The sequence below is a fragment of the Canis lupus genome, chromosome 26, assembly GCF_003254725.2.
Source record: "Canis lupus dingo isolate Sandy chromosome 26, ASM325472v2, whole genome shotgun sequence".
Lineage (NCBI taxonomy): Eukaryota > Metazoa > Chordata > Mammalia > Carnivora > Canidae > Canis > Canis lupus.
In genome coordinates this window covers 1,093,271-1,106,128 of record NC_064268.1, presented here as the reverse complement: position 1 = coordinate 1,106,128, position 12,858 = coordinate 1,093,271, and the positions used below count along the sequence as shown (strand labels likewise).

Sequence of the window (12,858 nt, the reverse complement as noted above, 5' to 3'; positions counted from 1 at the left end):
GGCCTGGGGAGGCGGGCCCAGGGGTCTGCTCCTGTCTGGCTTCCTGCAGTGTGTGTGCGCGGTCTCTGCAGATAGGAAGGGCTGTGCTGGTGGGGAACTGGGCAGGGAGGTGGAACCCCTTCCACTCTGTGGGGCCCCTGATGTGTCTGTAACTGGAAGAAATGCCCAAAGGATTAAGACAATCGTGGCATTTGTTGCTACATTAATAGACTTCAGAGTTTCATATACTCCTCCTTCCCCTGCTGTCCCTCTATTTCTCTGATTGTCAATAGCTTGCATCAATGTGGGATGTGGGTCACAGTCTGTGAGCCCACACAGGCGTATGCCATCACTCCCGGTCTATGGTTGTTGCTGTCCATCGCTGGGCTGGACACCTGTCTGATGATGCATGTCCCTCATCAGCGGCACCGAAGGAGCCTCACTGCCCCTGATCCTCTGTTCTGCCCATTCCTGTCCCTCCCCCACTCCCTGGCAAGCCCTGGTCTTTTCTAGAATGTCATAGAGCTGGAATCAGACGGCGTGCAGCCTTTTCAGCTTCTTTGACATAAGACGGATCTAAGGTTTCTCTGTGTCTTTTCCATAGCTCATTTTCTTTCTAGCTCTCAATATACTGTATTGTTTGGATGGGTCACTTTGTTTATCCAGTTACCCACCGAAGGATACCTTGGTGCTTCCATTTTGGTGCAATTATGGCTGAAACTGCTATAAACGTCACAATGTCGCTGTGCAAGAACCTGGTGGTCAGGGGCAGGCCCAGGAGGGCTAGGCCTGGGCTGTGACAACTCTGCAGGAGTTCTATTCCCTGACACATTCCAGGCACGCCCGCAGGAGCCCTTGGCCAGGAGGACCAAGCTCAGGCCAGCCACCTAGCTGGTGGGGTCTGAGGAGGGAACAGGTGTGCTGGTCTAGTCCCCACACAACAGGTCACAGGGGGCTTCTGTCAGGTGGCAGTGGGTAGTTCTGACCTATCACGGTGCTTACCTTCCTGCTTGTTTCACACCCACCAACACCCTGGAGCAGGCCTCTGGCAGGGACACATGCCTCCATCCTTCCTGCCTCATGGCCTAGCTGGGAGCTCCCCAGTCAGGGGCTGCACTCGGTACAGCCTGGGGTCTTGGGCTTGCCCCTGAGAGGGTCCCCCCCCCCCACCTGCTTTGGGTCTCTGTTCCAGCACGGGAGAACCCTTAGCTCACGTGGCAGGAGGGAGAGGCTCTACTCCCAGGGGCACAGCTTAAAGCCTCAGCATCAAGCCTCCCCGGCTCCGTGGTTGGGTTAGTCTTCTGCCCACCTGGAGCTATCCCAGTTGTCTTGGTCCTGGACTCCTGCAGATGCCCTTAGCCTGGGGCCCCATGTCCAGCTCCCTGTGCCAAGGTGAGCCATGACCTCAGAGCTAGTGCTAGGGTGGGGAGGGCTCATTCTCCACAGCAGGAGTCTAAGGAAAGAGGGAGGGGGTGCCCTGTGCCAAGGTCGGGTGCTCTTTGCAACCTTAGCCCAAGACAGTTTTCTTTTTTAAATATTTTATTTATTCATGAGAGACACAGAGGCAGAGAGACTCAGGCAGAGGGAGAAGCAGAGGGAGAAACCCAATGTGGGACTTGATCCCCGGACCCCAGGATCACACCTTGAGCCAAAGGCGGATGATCAACCGCTGAGCCATCCAGGTGTCCCAAGGCCCAGGACTTCCTAAAGCTGCTGAGCCCCCTCCACTTCCCAGATCACCACGACCATGCTCTTTTGTCCCCTGGGCACGTGGAGGGCTCTCTGACCTGGGGAGGGCAGGGCTATCCTGAGGGGGTCGTCCTGTCCCACCTGCATGAGCTCCTTCTCCATCTATCGTCACACTTGAGCTCGGAGGAGCCTGGGTGTGCTGTGATCTGGGGGAGACCTTCCTCAGCCAGCTCTCCCCTCTGACTGTGGGCACTGCGCGCGCTTCCGTCTGGCTTCTTTCACTGCGGGCGAGGCCTCCCAGGCTCCCTCGTCAGGGGTGCACAGTGCTTCGTGGCCTTCACGGCTTTGTGGTGCCCTATTTATCCCAGCGCTTGATGTGGTCACTGGGTGCCTCCCCCCTCCCGCCACGGGAACCGAGCTCCTGGGCCGCTCCCGGGGGGACGCTCCCTGGAGACCCCGCGAGAGCGCCTCGGGTCGCCCCCAGCCCGCGGCGTCCGCCCCCGGCCCGCGCAAGGCTTTCCCGAGGACCGCGCGTCGCCAAGTGTGTCTCGAGAGCAAGCTCCTGGGCACCACGGATCCAGAGGACGCCTTGTCTGCGGAGGCGCTGGTGTGCGCGCCCCCAGGCCAGGGGTCCCCGGCCAGCCCCGGGTAGGCCTCGGGAACTGGGACCCGCGGCGCGCGCTCCGCCGAGCACCTGTTCCTCGGGCTCGCTACCCGGCGCCGAGCCCCGCCCCGCCCCGCCCCCCGCCCCGCCCCCCGCGGCCGAGCCCCGCCCCGCGCCCCGCGCCCCGCGCCCCGCCCCGCGCCCCGCCCCCCGCGGCTGCGGCTGCGGCTTCTGTCCGCGCGCGGCCGCCGTCTGGCGCGCGTTCCACTTCCGCCTTCGCCCACGTGGTCCCCGCTCCGTCCGCGGCGCCGTGAGTGGGTGCGGGTGAGAGCTCGTCCCCGTGGCCCCGGCGACAGCAGCCGCCGAGGGGAAGCCGGGCAGGCGGGTGGGGCAGGGGAGCCGGGCGGGCAGGGGCCGCGGGGAGGGCCTCGGGGAGGGGCCGGGCGTGCCCTCCCCCTGCACCCGCGCCCCGCGGCGCATGGCGGCCCCCAGTCTGCGGGCGGCGGCCGGGGCCCTGCGGAGAGTCTGCGGATCGTGGAGCCCGCGCCCGGGACGGCACCTGCTCTGGTAACCGCGGCGCGTCGGCCGGGCCCCCGCCGTCCAGCCCCGCGCCCCCGCCCCGCCCCGCCCGCGGCGCTCACCGCCCGTGTCCTCGCAGCTCTGCCCCCATGGCCGGGGACGTGCGGGCCGCCGCCCTGGTGAGCGCCGCGCTGGAGCAGGACCGGAAGGCCCGCAGCGGCTGGCGGGGCGGGGCCCGGGCCTGGGAGGACCCCGAGCAGCAGGCCAAGAAGCGCCGGAGCGGCCCGGACGGGGAGCCGGACGGGGAGCCGCACAGGAAGCCGCCCAAGCGGAAGATCGTGCTGCTCATGGCCTATTCCGGGAAGGGCTACCACGGCATGCAGGTGAGGCCCGGCGGCGGGGTGCCGGAGCCCAGGACTCGCCTAGGGCCCGCTTTTTGGGGGGACGACTCCTGGGGCTCTCCTGGGGTCGCGGCGAGGGAGAAGGGGGCGCTGACTTCTGGGCTCCCTTCCCTGGGGACCACTGTGGGGCTTCAGGCCGGGGCCTCTGGGTAACATCTGTCCAGCTAGGCCGTCCCGGAAACAGGGCGTCACTCTTCACCTGGTTTTCAGCGTGATGGTGCATCCCTTGGGGCAGGGTTTAGGCTGGAGTCCCAGCAGCCCTGAGCATTGCTCTGGTCCCAGGAAGTGCCACTGGGGCTTTCACAACTGTCCTGTGGCTATGGGCAGGGGACTGAGACTCCTGGGCTCCTGTCTCTCCTGAGGCCGAGGGGCTGGGAGGGGCCCGCTGTGGGTGTTTATCAGAAGCTGGAGGCTCAGGCTGTGTGTGAGCAGAATTCTCTGTGCCGTCCTCCAGTTTCACCCCTTCCTGACAGGGCGCAGGTGCCCCACAGGTACATGAAGGCTCTTGTCCCCGTCATCAGCTCCGAAACCTTGGTTGTCTGTTCTCTGATCTTGTTGAAGCTTGAGTCAGTAGGAAGTTCGGTGCCATGCCTGGAGCGTCCAACTGCAGCAAGTTTAATACATCTGTGCCTGGTCTCCCAGGGTGTAATAATTTTCACTATGAGTCATGGGAGTAGGAAGTATACTTCAGGTCGCACCCAGAAAATTGATTTTGTGATGTTGGGTCCCCTGTGCCCACAGGGCCAGGGGATGTAGCCTTGGGAATGCACGGACCACCCCAGCTGCTCTGGGTGGGCAGTCAGCTGCTTTTCTGAGAGGGATTTTGATGAGGCGCATTTTTGCCTTAGGCACGTCTTCAGAACTTTGCTGTGTCTCAACGGCTTCTGTTTGCCCCAGTTTCCCTTTTAGGGAAATAAGGGGTGGAGAGTTGACAGTGGCTCCCAGAGTTGACGGAAGGACAGATGGAGAGACTGCCCCTCGGCCACCTTCCCCACTGCCCCAGCTCTGTCCATGTGTGTTGCTGTCTGAGGAGCATTTATGACTCAATGCGTGCAGGGAGACTGTCAGACCTCAGGAAGAACTTCCCACTCTGTTGAGTCTCAGCGAACAAAGTGTTCGGGGGGCCCCCTCATGTCCCTGGTGTGGGGAATGTTTTCTTTGAGAAGCATCAGGTGGTCACGTGAAGGTGACCTGGAGGCCCTGGGTTATGGTTAGGGCACGCTGAGAAGCGGTAGTGTTATTAGGAGGTTCTAGAAGTGGTGGGTGTCCTTCCCTGCTGTGCATCAGTCCCAAGTAGTTGTACAGGCTGGTCACGCGAGCTGAAGGATTTGTGAGAAGCCAGGGATGCCGGGTCTAGCCCTAGCATCCTGGAGTGGGTTTCCTGCCCACTGTGCTGCTAAGGGGGGGGGTCCCTCTGCAGCCAACAGCTGCTGACCACAGAACGGCTCTGTGGCAGGAGGGGCGCTGCTTTCAGATCTGACTGGGTGGGAGGGATTCGTGTCTTGGGTGATACCCTCTGTCAGCTTCTCACCTGGCTGCCCAGGGTGGGGAGTTTCTAGAGATGGGATACCCTCAGGTAACTATCCTAGTTGCCATAGGGTCGGGGAAGAGCCACATTGTGTCCCTGGGGCCGCAGATGTGGGCACAGCACTCAGGTGCCCTACGGGGAGCATTTGTGGGCAGTGACTGAGTGAAAAAAATTGGTTTTCTACTCTTTTCTTCAGAGGAATGTTGGATCCTCACAATTCAAGACCATTGAAGATGACTTAGTGTCCGCCCTGGTCCAGTCTGGTTGTATTCCTGAAAACCATGGTGAAGACATGAGGAAGATGTCCTTCCAGCGGTGCGCCCGCACAGATAAGGTAGGTGCCACCTCTGTGTACCCCCTGCAGGTTCTAGCAGCACCTGAAGCTGCCAGTCTGTGTGTCCTCCGCAGCACTCGGCAGCGTCTGGACACGATGTCCACCGCCTTGGGCCCACGCAGCTCAGGCATGCCAGGATGCATAGGATGGGATGTCCCGTTTTCCAAGAGGGGAAAGGAAGCAGGTAGCTTTGGGGTTAGTCGTTGGTTTTATTTAACTTAGTTTATCCAAGATAGTCTTTTTTCACCACATAATCAATGTAAATACAGCCAGCAAAGCACAGTTCCCATTGTTTGCATGTGTGCACGTGTCACAGCAGTGCGCTGTGTGCTCCACGCTCACAGCATGTCACCACCACAGGGGCCACGACTCATAGACTGGGCAGCCTCAGCGGCTGTGGCCGATGCTGTCTGCTCAGTCCCAAGACTGAGTCCCACTACGCTGGCTCACTGCCTCACACACCTGTCCTGGGCTCCGTTGTGGCAGGTGTGGCAGCTATGCCGGGCAGTCTTGCCGAGTTGTGCTCCTGGGTATGGGACCAGCATGGGCAGGAGCTCCCCAAAGGAAGATGGAGGGATGCTGGGCAGGCGGGTGGGGCACAGCTCACAGCATGTCTTCTGCCCCAGCCCTGAGATGCCTCTTTGCCTGTCTGATGTCCCTGGGATTCTGACACGGTCATGGGCAGGTTAGGATCCTGAGCAGCTGAATAACACCCGGTTCCAGAGGTACCCAATCCCGGGCTTTGTGTGCCAGGTGATACAGTAAGGTTTCTTGTGGTGCAGGCTAGGGTCCTGTGCTTCCTTAAGGTCTTCCTTTCCTCTTTAATCGTTCTAATTACAGCTCTCTGGTTGTTCCCAGGGCAGGAGAAAAGCAGCTATTTGCCTGAGCTAATGGAGAAAGTGTTTCAGAGCATGATGCTTAATTTCCACTGTTGTCAGAGATTGTTCCATTCCAACATGTTTTCCTCCTACAGTTTGGGGACCCTGAAGGAAGACACAGGAAACTTCTGATACTAACATCCCAGCAGTCATGTGTTCAGCCCTTTGGATGAATAAATGATAGCATTTTTTTTTTGTTGTTGTTTATTTCAGACTCCTTAAAAAGTAGCTTTGTTGAAATATGATTCATCCCTTCCAGGTTGCCCACTTGTGTTATTCAGTGGATTCTGATGTGTTTGCAGAGTTGTGGCACTGTCCCTGCAGCAGGTCGAGGACACTTTCATCTTCCCAGGTCCCTTAGCGGTCTCTCCCGCTCCACCAGCACATACAGAATGTTCTCATTTACACATATGAGGGATACTGAAACATAGCAGTGCCATCTATTTTCATTCCTTTTTTTTTTTTTTAAGATTAAAAAAAAAGATTTTATTTATTTGAGAGAGAGGAGCAGAGGGAGAGAGGGAGAAGCAGACTCCCTGCTGAGCAGGGAGCCCAATGTGGGACTCGATCCCAGAACCCTGGATCATGACCTGAGCTCAGGGCAGACACTCAATTGCTGAGCCACCCAGGCACCCCAAGATTTTGTTTTTTAAAGTAACCTCTACACCCAGCTTGGGGCTCAAATTCACAACTCACATCAAGAGTTGCACATTTCACTGACCAAGCCAGGCAGGTGCCCTTTTTCGTTCGTTTTTTTGTTTTTGTTTTTGTTTTTTGTTTTTTATCTAAATGTTTGAAATCCATTGTGTATTTCCCACTCATGGAGTGGCTGTCTGATGCCCTCTGTGGCTGTGTGTGGCCAGATGCTCTGTATGAGAGAATGTGGACCTGGGGGCAGTGGACTTAGTCTGGGTAGCATCTTCATTGTTCATTTTTTGTTCTTTTCCTCAATCTCTCCAATTGTTTTTTAGAGAGCAAGGAGGAGGGAGAGACTTAGATGGCACAGTGGTCGCCCCCTGGTTTGTGGGGGACACATTCCAGATCCCTGGTGGATGCCTGCACTGTCAGTGGTGCTGAACACCCATGATATGGTGCTCATAAACGCGGCCCAGGGAGAGACAGCAGCAGTAGCTTGGGGCAAACCAGGACATTACAGCCATGTGCTGGCCTGGAAGTTGTGTGAGTGGGGGATCTCTCAAAGGCTTTCTGGGCTGTATCCACTGCCCCCTCAACGAGGGGAGGAGATGAGATGTGCCCATGTGATCAGATGGGGGGTGCAGATGGCATGGGCTTGTGCTGGAGTGTCAGCAGCACGGGTGACCATGGGCACCTGGAGTGGGGACAGCAAAGCCATGGTTGAGGCTGGACAACCGCTCTTCCTTGCTTGGCCGGTGGTTTCCTGACTAAAATTGCGTGCTCTTTTTCCCTATGTGGTGTGGAGCACGTATGAGGGGGCCTTTATTTCCCACCTGCCTGGCGTGCTGTGTTCCATTGTGCTCTGCAGCCACCAGTGATCCTTAGCAATTGTGCTCTGCCTGGCCCCTTGGTGTGCGGAGCGCCGTCCTCATGTATCGCCAGCCCCTCAGATGGGCTCCTAAACTCAGAACTTGTGCAGGAAATGATGCAGCGTTGGCATGGTCCTTAAGGAAACCACCTCATGGAGGGGTGTGCCTGACCCTTCTGCTTCCTTTGCAGGGTGTGTCTGCGGCCGGCCAGGTCGTGTCCTTGAAGGTGTGGCTGATTGATGACATTTTAGAAAAGATCAACAGCCACCTTCCACCTCACATTCGGATACTGGGTAAGCGTTGCAAGGCCGAGTGCTGCATGGTGGCTGGGCCTGCAGGAACGTGAAACCTCAGACTGCTCTGGTGCAGAATTAGGACACTGGGGCGATTGCCTAGTGGTTGGTAGAAGTGGTGGTTAGTACCCAAAGGGATGAGCTGGATAGACACTTGGGACCTCCCTTTGTGGCAGCACCTTGTTTCAGCTAAACACTGAACATGAACATCCAGGTTTGGTAAAGTTAAAATTGGGGTGATAATTAACCTCTTAAAAGCAGCCTGTTAAATGGGAGTTTTAGGTCTTTGTTGAGACAGTCCTGTCCAGTTGATTTTCTGCTTTTGAGTGGCGTGTCCGGGCCATTAGTGTTTCTGTGCTTTTGGCTTGGTTGGTTGGTGTAGAGCTCACCATTGGTTTCTTTTTGTCTTTTCTGTTCTGTGTTCTCCTTTTTCCGTTTTCTTTTGGATTAATGAATGTTTTTCCTAATTCCATCTAATTATCACCTTGGTTGCCTTGTTAGCTGTACCTCACTGTGGTTTTTGTGTTTGCTTTGAGGGTTAAAGCAGGAATTGGTAGATCCTCTGTAGTGGGCCAGGCCATGTGGCCACCTGACCTTGTCTTGGCTCCACGCCCATCTGCCTCTTCACGCACCGGCTGTTAGGCAGCCACGGTGGCTGTCTCTGTTAGAACGTCCTTCTCGGGATCCCTGGGTGGCGCAGCGGTTTAGCGCCTGCCTTTGGCCCAGGGCGCGATCCTGGAGACCCGGGATCGAGTCCCACGTTGGGCTCCCGTGCATGGAGCCTGCTTTTCCCTCTGCCTATGGCTCTGCCTCTCTCTCTCTCTGTGACTATCCTAAATAAATAAAAAAAAAAATCAATCTAGAAAAAAACAACGTTCTTCTCTAATAACCACTCACCCCACTTCTCAAAGTGTCTGAAGACGACAGCAGCACCCCTGCATTAGTCCCCTTGGCCCTGGTGCTGATGGGCATGTATCATATGGCCACTTGTGCTACTAACCCATGCAGTGTGGTTTTTTCAGGCAGCCACTTGAGAAAACTTTAAATGGAAATTTAATTGATATATACTGCAGGCTGTATTTAAGCGTAGGGTTTAGATGCGTGCACACACCTGTGGAACCATCCAGGGTAGGGCTGCGAACCCCTCTACCTACTACCCCTCCTCACTGGCTGCCACTGCATTCTGCTGCGGATTAGTTTGAGCCCGAAGCGTTTTATGTGAACAGAAATCAGATTGTACGTCTGGCTTCTTTCACAGAGCCGGGTGTGCATGGGCCCTGTCATGCGGCCGTGCCACACATTGTTTCTCCGTGTGCCTACCAGGGGTGCTAGGCTTCCGTGCCATCATGGACAAAGCTGCCTCAGGTGTTTGGTGCAAGTAAGGGGGTTCTTTCTACGAAGGTGGTAACGCTTATTGATTACTTTGCCTACTACTGAATGTCTGTGTTTCAATGTAGCGTGGTTTTTGTTTGCTTTGCTGTGGTCCTTCTCTGCCTCTGGGGAGGGTCCCCTCCCGAGACTCCCCTCACGTAGAACCAGCGTTTGCACGGGAAGCTCTTTAGTGTAGTCCCTAGATCAGCCCCAGTTTTGCTGAAACAGCTCCGAATCCTGTACAGTTACAATAGTCGGCGCTCCCACTGCAGTGTGACGTGCGGGGCAGGCAGTTTCCCTCAGTGTGGCCCTGGGGCCTGGCTGTTGGGCAGCCTGGACCCTGATCCCGGCAGACAACTGCCTGCACAATGCGCCCTGGTGATGCTCCGTGTGGACAAAGTGAATTTTTTTTTTTTAAGATTTATTTATTCGTGAGAGACAGATTGAGAGAGAGAGAGAAGCAGAGACATAGGCAGAGGGCTCCTCATAGGGAGCCCAATGCAGGACTCGATTCCAGATCCTGGGATCACGACCTGAGCCAGAGGCAGGCACCCAACCACTGAGCCACCCAGGCATCCCCGAAAGTGAATTTTTAATGCCAGGCAAAAAAGAAAACTTAAAATTACCTTCAAATCAAATAGGACAGTAGAGCGAGAGCAAGGAGGGCAGGAGCCCCAGGGCCAGGCTGGCTGGAGGCGCCTGGCTACTTGTGAGGTGTGGGCCCAGACTGACCCTGAAGGCCCAAGCACTGTTCAGGCAGAGGAGGGCAGGGGGCTGCCTGGTCCTCCCCAGTACTTTGTCCTCAGGGAAATTCTCTGTCTGCACATGTACAATTCTGTGCTGCTCACAACTGGAGACCTTCGCACAGCACGCACTTCATTCTGTCTTCATCCTTTCCTTGAAGAGTTTGTGTGTTGTGTGTCTGCTGGGTCTGTCAGCTCTCCGAGTGTGGGGCCTCACATCCCGCAGACCTGCCTTCCTGTGTTTCGGGGACTGCCTTCTGCTTCATCCTGCCAATGGTCTAGAACGCGTTTGAACGTTTTTCTCTTTCTCAGTTGGCTCTAGTTTTTTTTGTTTTGTTTTGTTTTTTGCTGTTAGATGTGCTGCTGCCTGTAGCCTCCCATAGAACAACTTGTAGGGCATGGTTTCAGGTCTGCAATGTATTCTGTGGACAGTGGCAGAGGGCAAGCATGCACCTGCCTGCACCTCAGCAAACCCTAGGGTTTTAACACCCCTGGTGTTTCCATTGAGTCAGTTTGCATAACTGCAGTTGAGCATCAGGTACGCGTGGGTTCAGTGCCTAGAAGCTGTCTGTCCAGGTGCTCATTTGCTCATTGGCAGGGAAGTGTTGTCCTCACTTGCCTCCTCTCCCCTCAAGGACTGAAGAGGGTCACAGGCGGCTTCAACTCCAAGAACAAATGTGATGCCAGGACCTACTTCTACATGCTGCCCACATTTGCCTTCGCCCACAAGGACCACGATGTGCAGGATGAGAGCTATCGGCTGAGTGCCGAGACACTGCAGCGCGTGAATGGGCTCCTCGCTTGCTATAAGGGCACACACAACTTCCACAACTTTACTTCGCAGAAGGGGCCCCAGGAGGCCAGCGCTCGGCGGTACATCCTGGATATGTTCTGCGAGGAGCCTTTTGTACGGGAGGGCATGGAGTTCGCGGTAATCAAGGTCAAGGGACAGAGCTTCATGACGCACCAGATCAGGAAGATGGTTGGCCTGCTAGTGGCCATTGTCAAGGGCTATGCCCCCGAGAGTGTGCTGGAGCGCAGCTGGGGGGATGCGAAGGTGGATGTGCCCAAGGCGCCAGGGCTTGGCCTGGTCCTGGAGCGCGTGCACTTTGAGAAGTATAACCAGCGCTTCGGCAACGATGGGCTGCACGAGCCACTGGACTGGACACGGGAGGAGGCGGGGGTCACAGCATTCAAGGAGCAGCACATCTACCCCACCATCATCAGCACTGAGCGCCACGAAAGGTCCATGGCCCAGTGGCTGAGCACCCTGCCCGTGCATGACTTCAATGCCACTGCCCACATGGCAGTGGGCGCAGGCACCAAGGTGGGGGCTGTGGCTATGGGGCTGGAGGCCAGGGTTCGGGGGCTGCTACAGGCCCTCCCTCTTGGGAGCTCGGCCAAGCTTCTAACCTGCTGTGCACTGGTGTTGTGTCTGTTATGCAGATAAGCAAGCTCAGGCACAGAGTGGTGTGTCAGGTCCTCAGGGTCACACAGCAGCGGATAAGCAGGGCTAGGGCACTGGACTGGGTGGCCGGTGACCCCAAAATGCTGCTTGTGTTTGTTCCCCACTGTTTAGTGACCTTGGACAGAGGCTGTGCTCTGTGGTCTGCCTTTCTGTTTGTGGGATGGAGGGGTCAGGTCAAGTGCTTCTGGGGCTGGCATGGCTGGGTCCTCAGCACATCACTGTTGTCATACTTGTTCTGAGACTTGGGGTTCCTAGAGAGAGGCACACAAGATGCTTACCACCTGCTTCGGGTGGGCTGTTGTCTGGCCCTTTGTCCTGGGGTCAATGTACTTGACCCTGCTAGGGTCACGGCTCTAGAGCGGCTCATCCCTGTGGGTTGTGTTTTAGGAGGAGGGCATCTGGGGCCCTGGAGCTAAGCATCATCTATGGCTTGAGTTCTTTCCCTGGGGCGGGAGATGTCCCTGAGCTGTGTGCTTTGGGGGGCCCAGCCACTCTCCAAGGATGATGCTTACCTGGAGTGCTGGGAGAGTGCTTCTCGTTGTCTGCACACTCAGAAAGGCACTGTTCTTCCTCCACACCTGGGCTTGTAAACTTAAGCATGCAGGTAAGGTAGGCAAGGTGTGGAAAAGCAGGTGTGCAGGTGAGATGACAAGTGGCAGGGGTATCAAGTGATGGGGATTGGACATGGCAAGCAGAAGTGCTCCTGGTCTGTCTCACTGCCACCAGGCTGGCACGTTGTGGGGAGTACCACGTTGGGAGAGCTTAAGTTTTTCCAAGAGAAACAGGCATTCTAGAATCACATGTTAAATCTTCCACTCTTTCTGTGTTGATGGTGACCAGTTCTCCCAAACAGTGTGAGGCCAGATGGAGCATGTGTACACATTGGAGCAGGGGGCCAGACTTGCCCCCTGCTTGACTCCTGCTGGGCCAGGCTTCCACTGCCTGCTGTCTGTAGATAAGGGAGGGCCTGCGATTGTGCAGTTTGGAGTAGCCCTGCTTTCTCTGCCCTGGGGGCACTGTATCCTGTGGGGATCCCGTGGAGCCTGATGAAGACCCCCTTGGCCCCAGCCCTGCCTCTCCCTGAGCAGACTGGGTTCTTGAACTGTAAGCTTAGAGACCAGGAGTCGGGCTGAGACCCAGGGCTTCCACTTGTCCCCAATGATAGGGCAGGCTGGGGGCAGGCCCTGATGCTGAGCTTCCCCACAGACAGCACCCCGACAACTCTGCTCTTGTTCTGCAGGTGCCCAGCCCTCCAGAAGACAGTGACTGAGGTGGAGGCTGCCTTAAGAGTGCCTTGGGGTAGCCCACAGGTGCAAGGAGCCGCCACGGCGGGCCGTCCTTGCCACCATAGGAGAGCCACACTGCGGCACTGCCACCTCAGGGTCGTGAGACCTGCATCATGTTGGGTTTCATCACAGGAGGACCTGTTGCGAGTGTGTTCTTAGCTGTCATTAACTGTATACACCTCAGAGTGTAAAGACACTATTTTTTTAAAGAAGCAATTTTCTTATTAAATAAGACAAACTTTGTTTAAATCACTCTGGTT

General features: G+C 56.5%; 2 protein-coding genes across 6 annotated transcripts in view; one reads left to right on the top strand and one right to left on the bottom strand.

Moving 5' to 3' along the window:
- Nucleotides 1-12,858, bottom strand: part of LOC112676390 (uncharacterized) — a 535,411-nt gene that overhangs the window by 214,423 nt on the left and 308,130 nt on the right. The window lies entirely within an intron of this gene.
- On the top strand, nucleotides 2,477-12,850 carry PUS1 (pseudouridine synthase 1). Of its 4 annotated transcripts, none has more exons than XM_049102218.1 (6): nucleotides 2,477-2,582; nucleotides 2,931-3,174; nucleotides 4,917-5,054; nucleotides 7,628-7,730; nucleotides 10,480-11,171; nucleotides 12,553-12,850. In XM_049102218.1, exons 2-6 carry the CDS (start codon nucleotides 2,941-2,943, stop codon nucleotides 12,580-12,582), a joined length of 1,197 nt encoding a protein of 398 aa, XP_048958175.1. In that variant the 5' UTR covers nucleotides 2,477-2,582; nucleotides 2,931-2,940; the 3' UTR covers nucleotides 12,583-12,850. The 4 variants fall into 4 exon arrangements, with proteins under 4 accessions (XP_048958175.1, XP_035562509.1, XP_025329322.1 ...); XM_035706616.2 differs by having other exon boundaries at nucleotides 2,477-2,590; XM_025473537.3 differs by having other exon boundaries at nucleotides 2,477-2,596.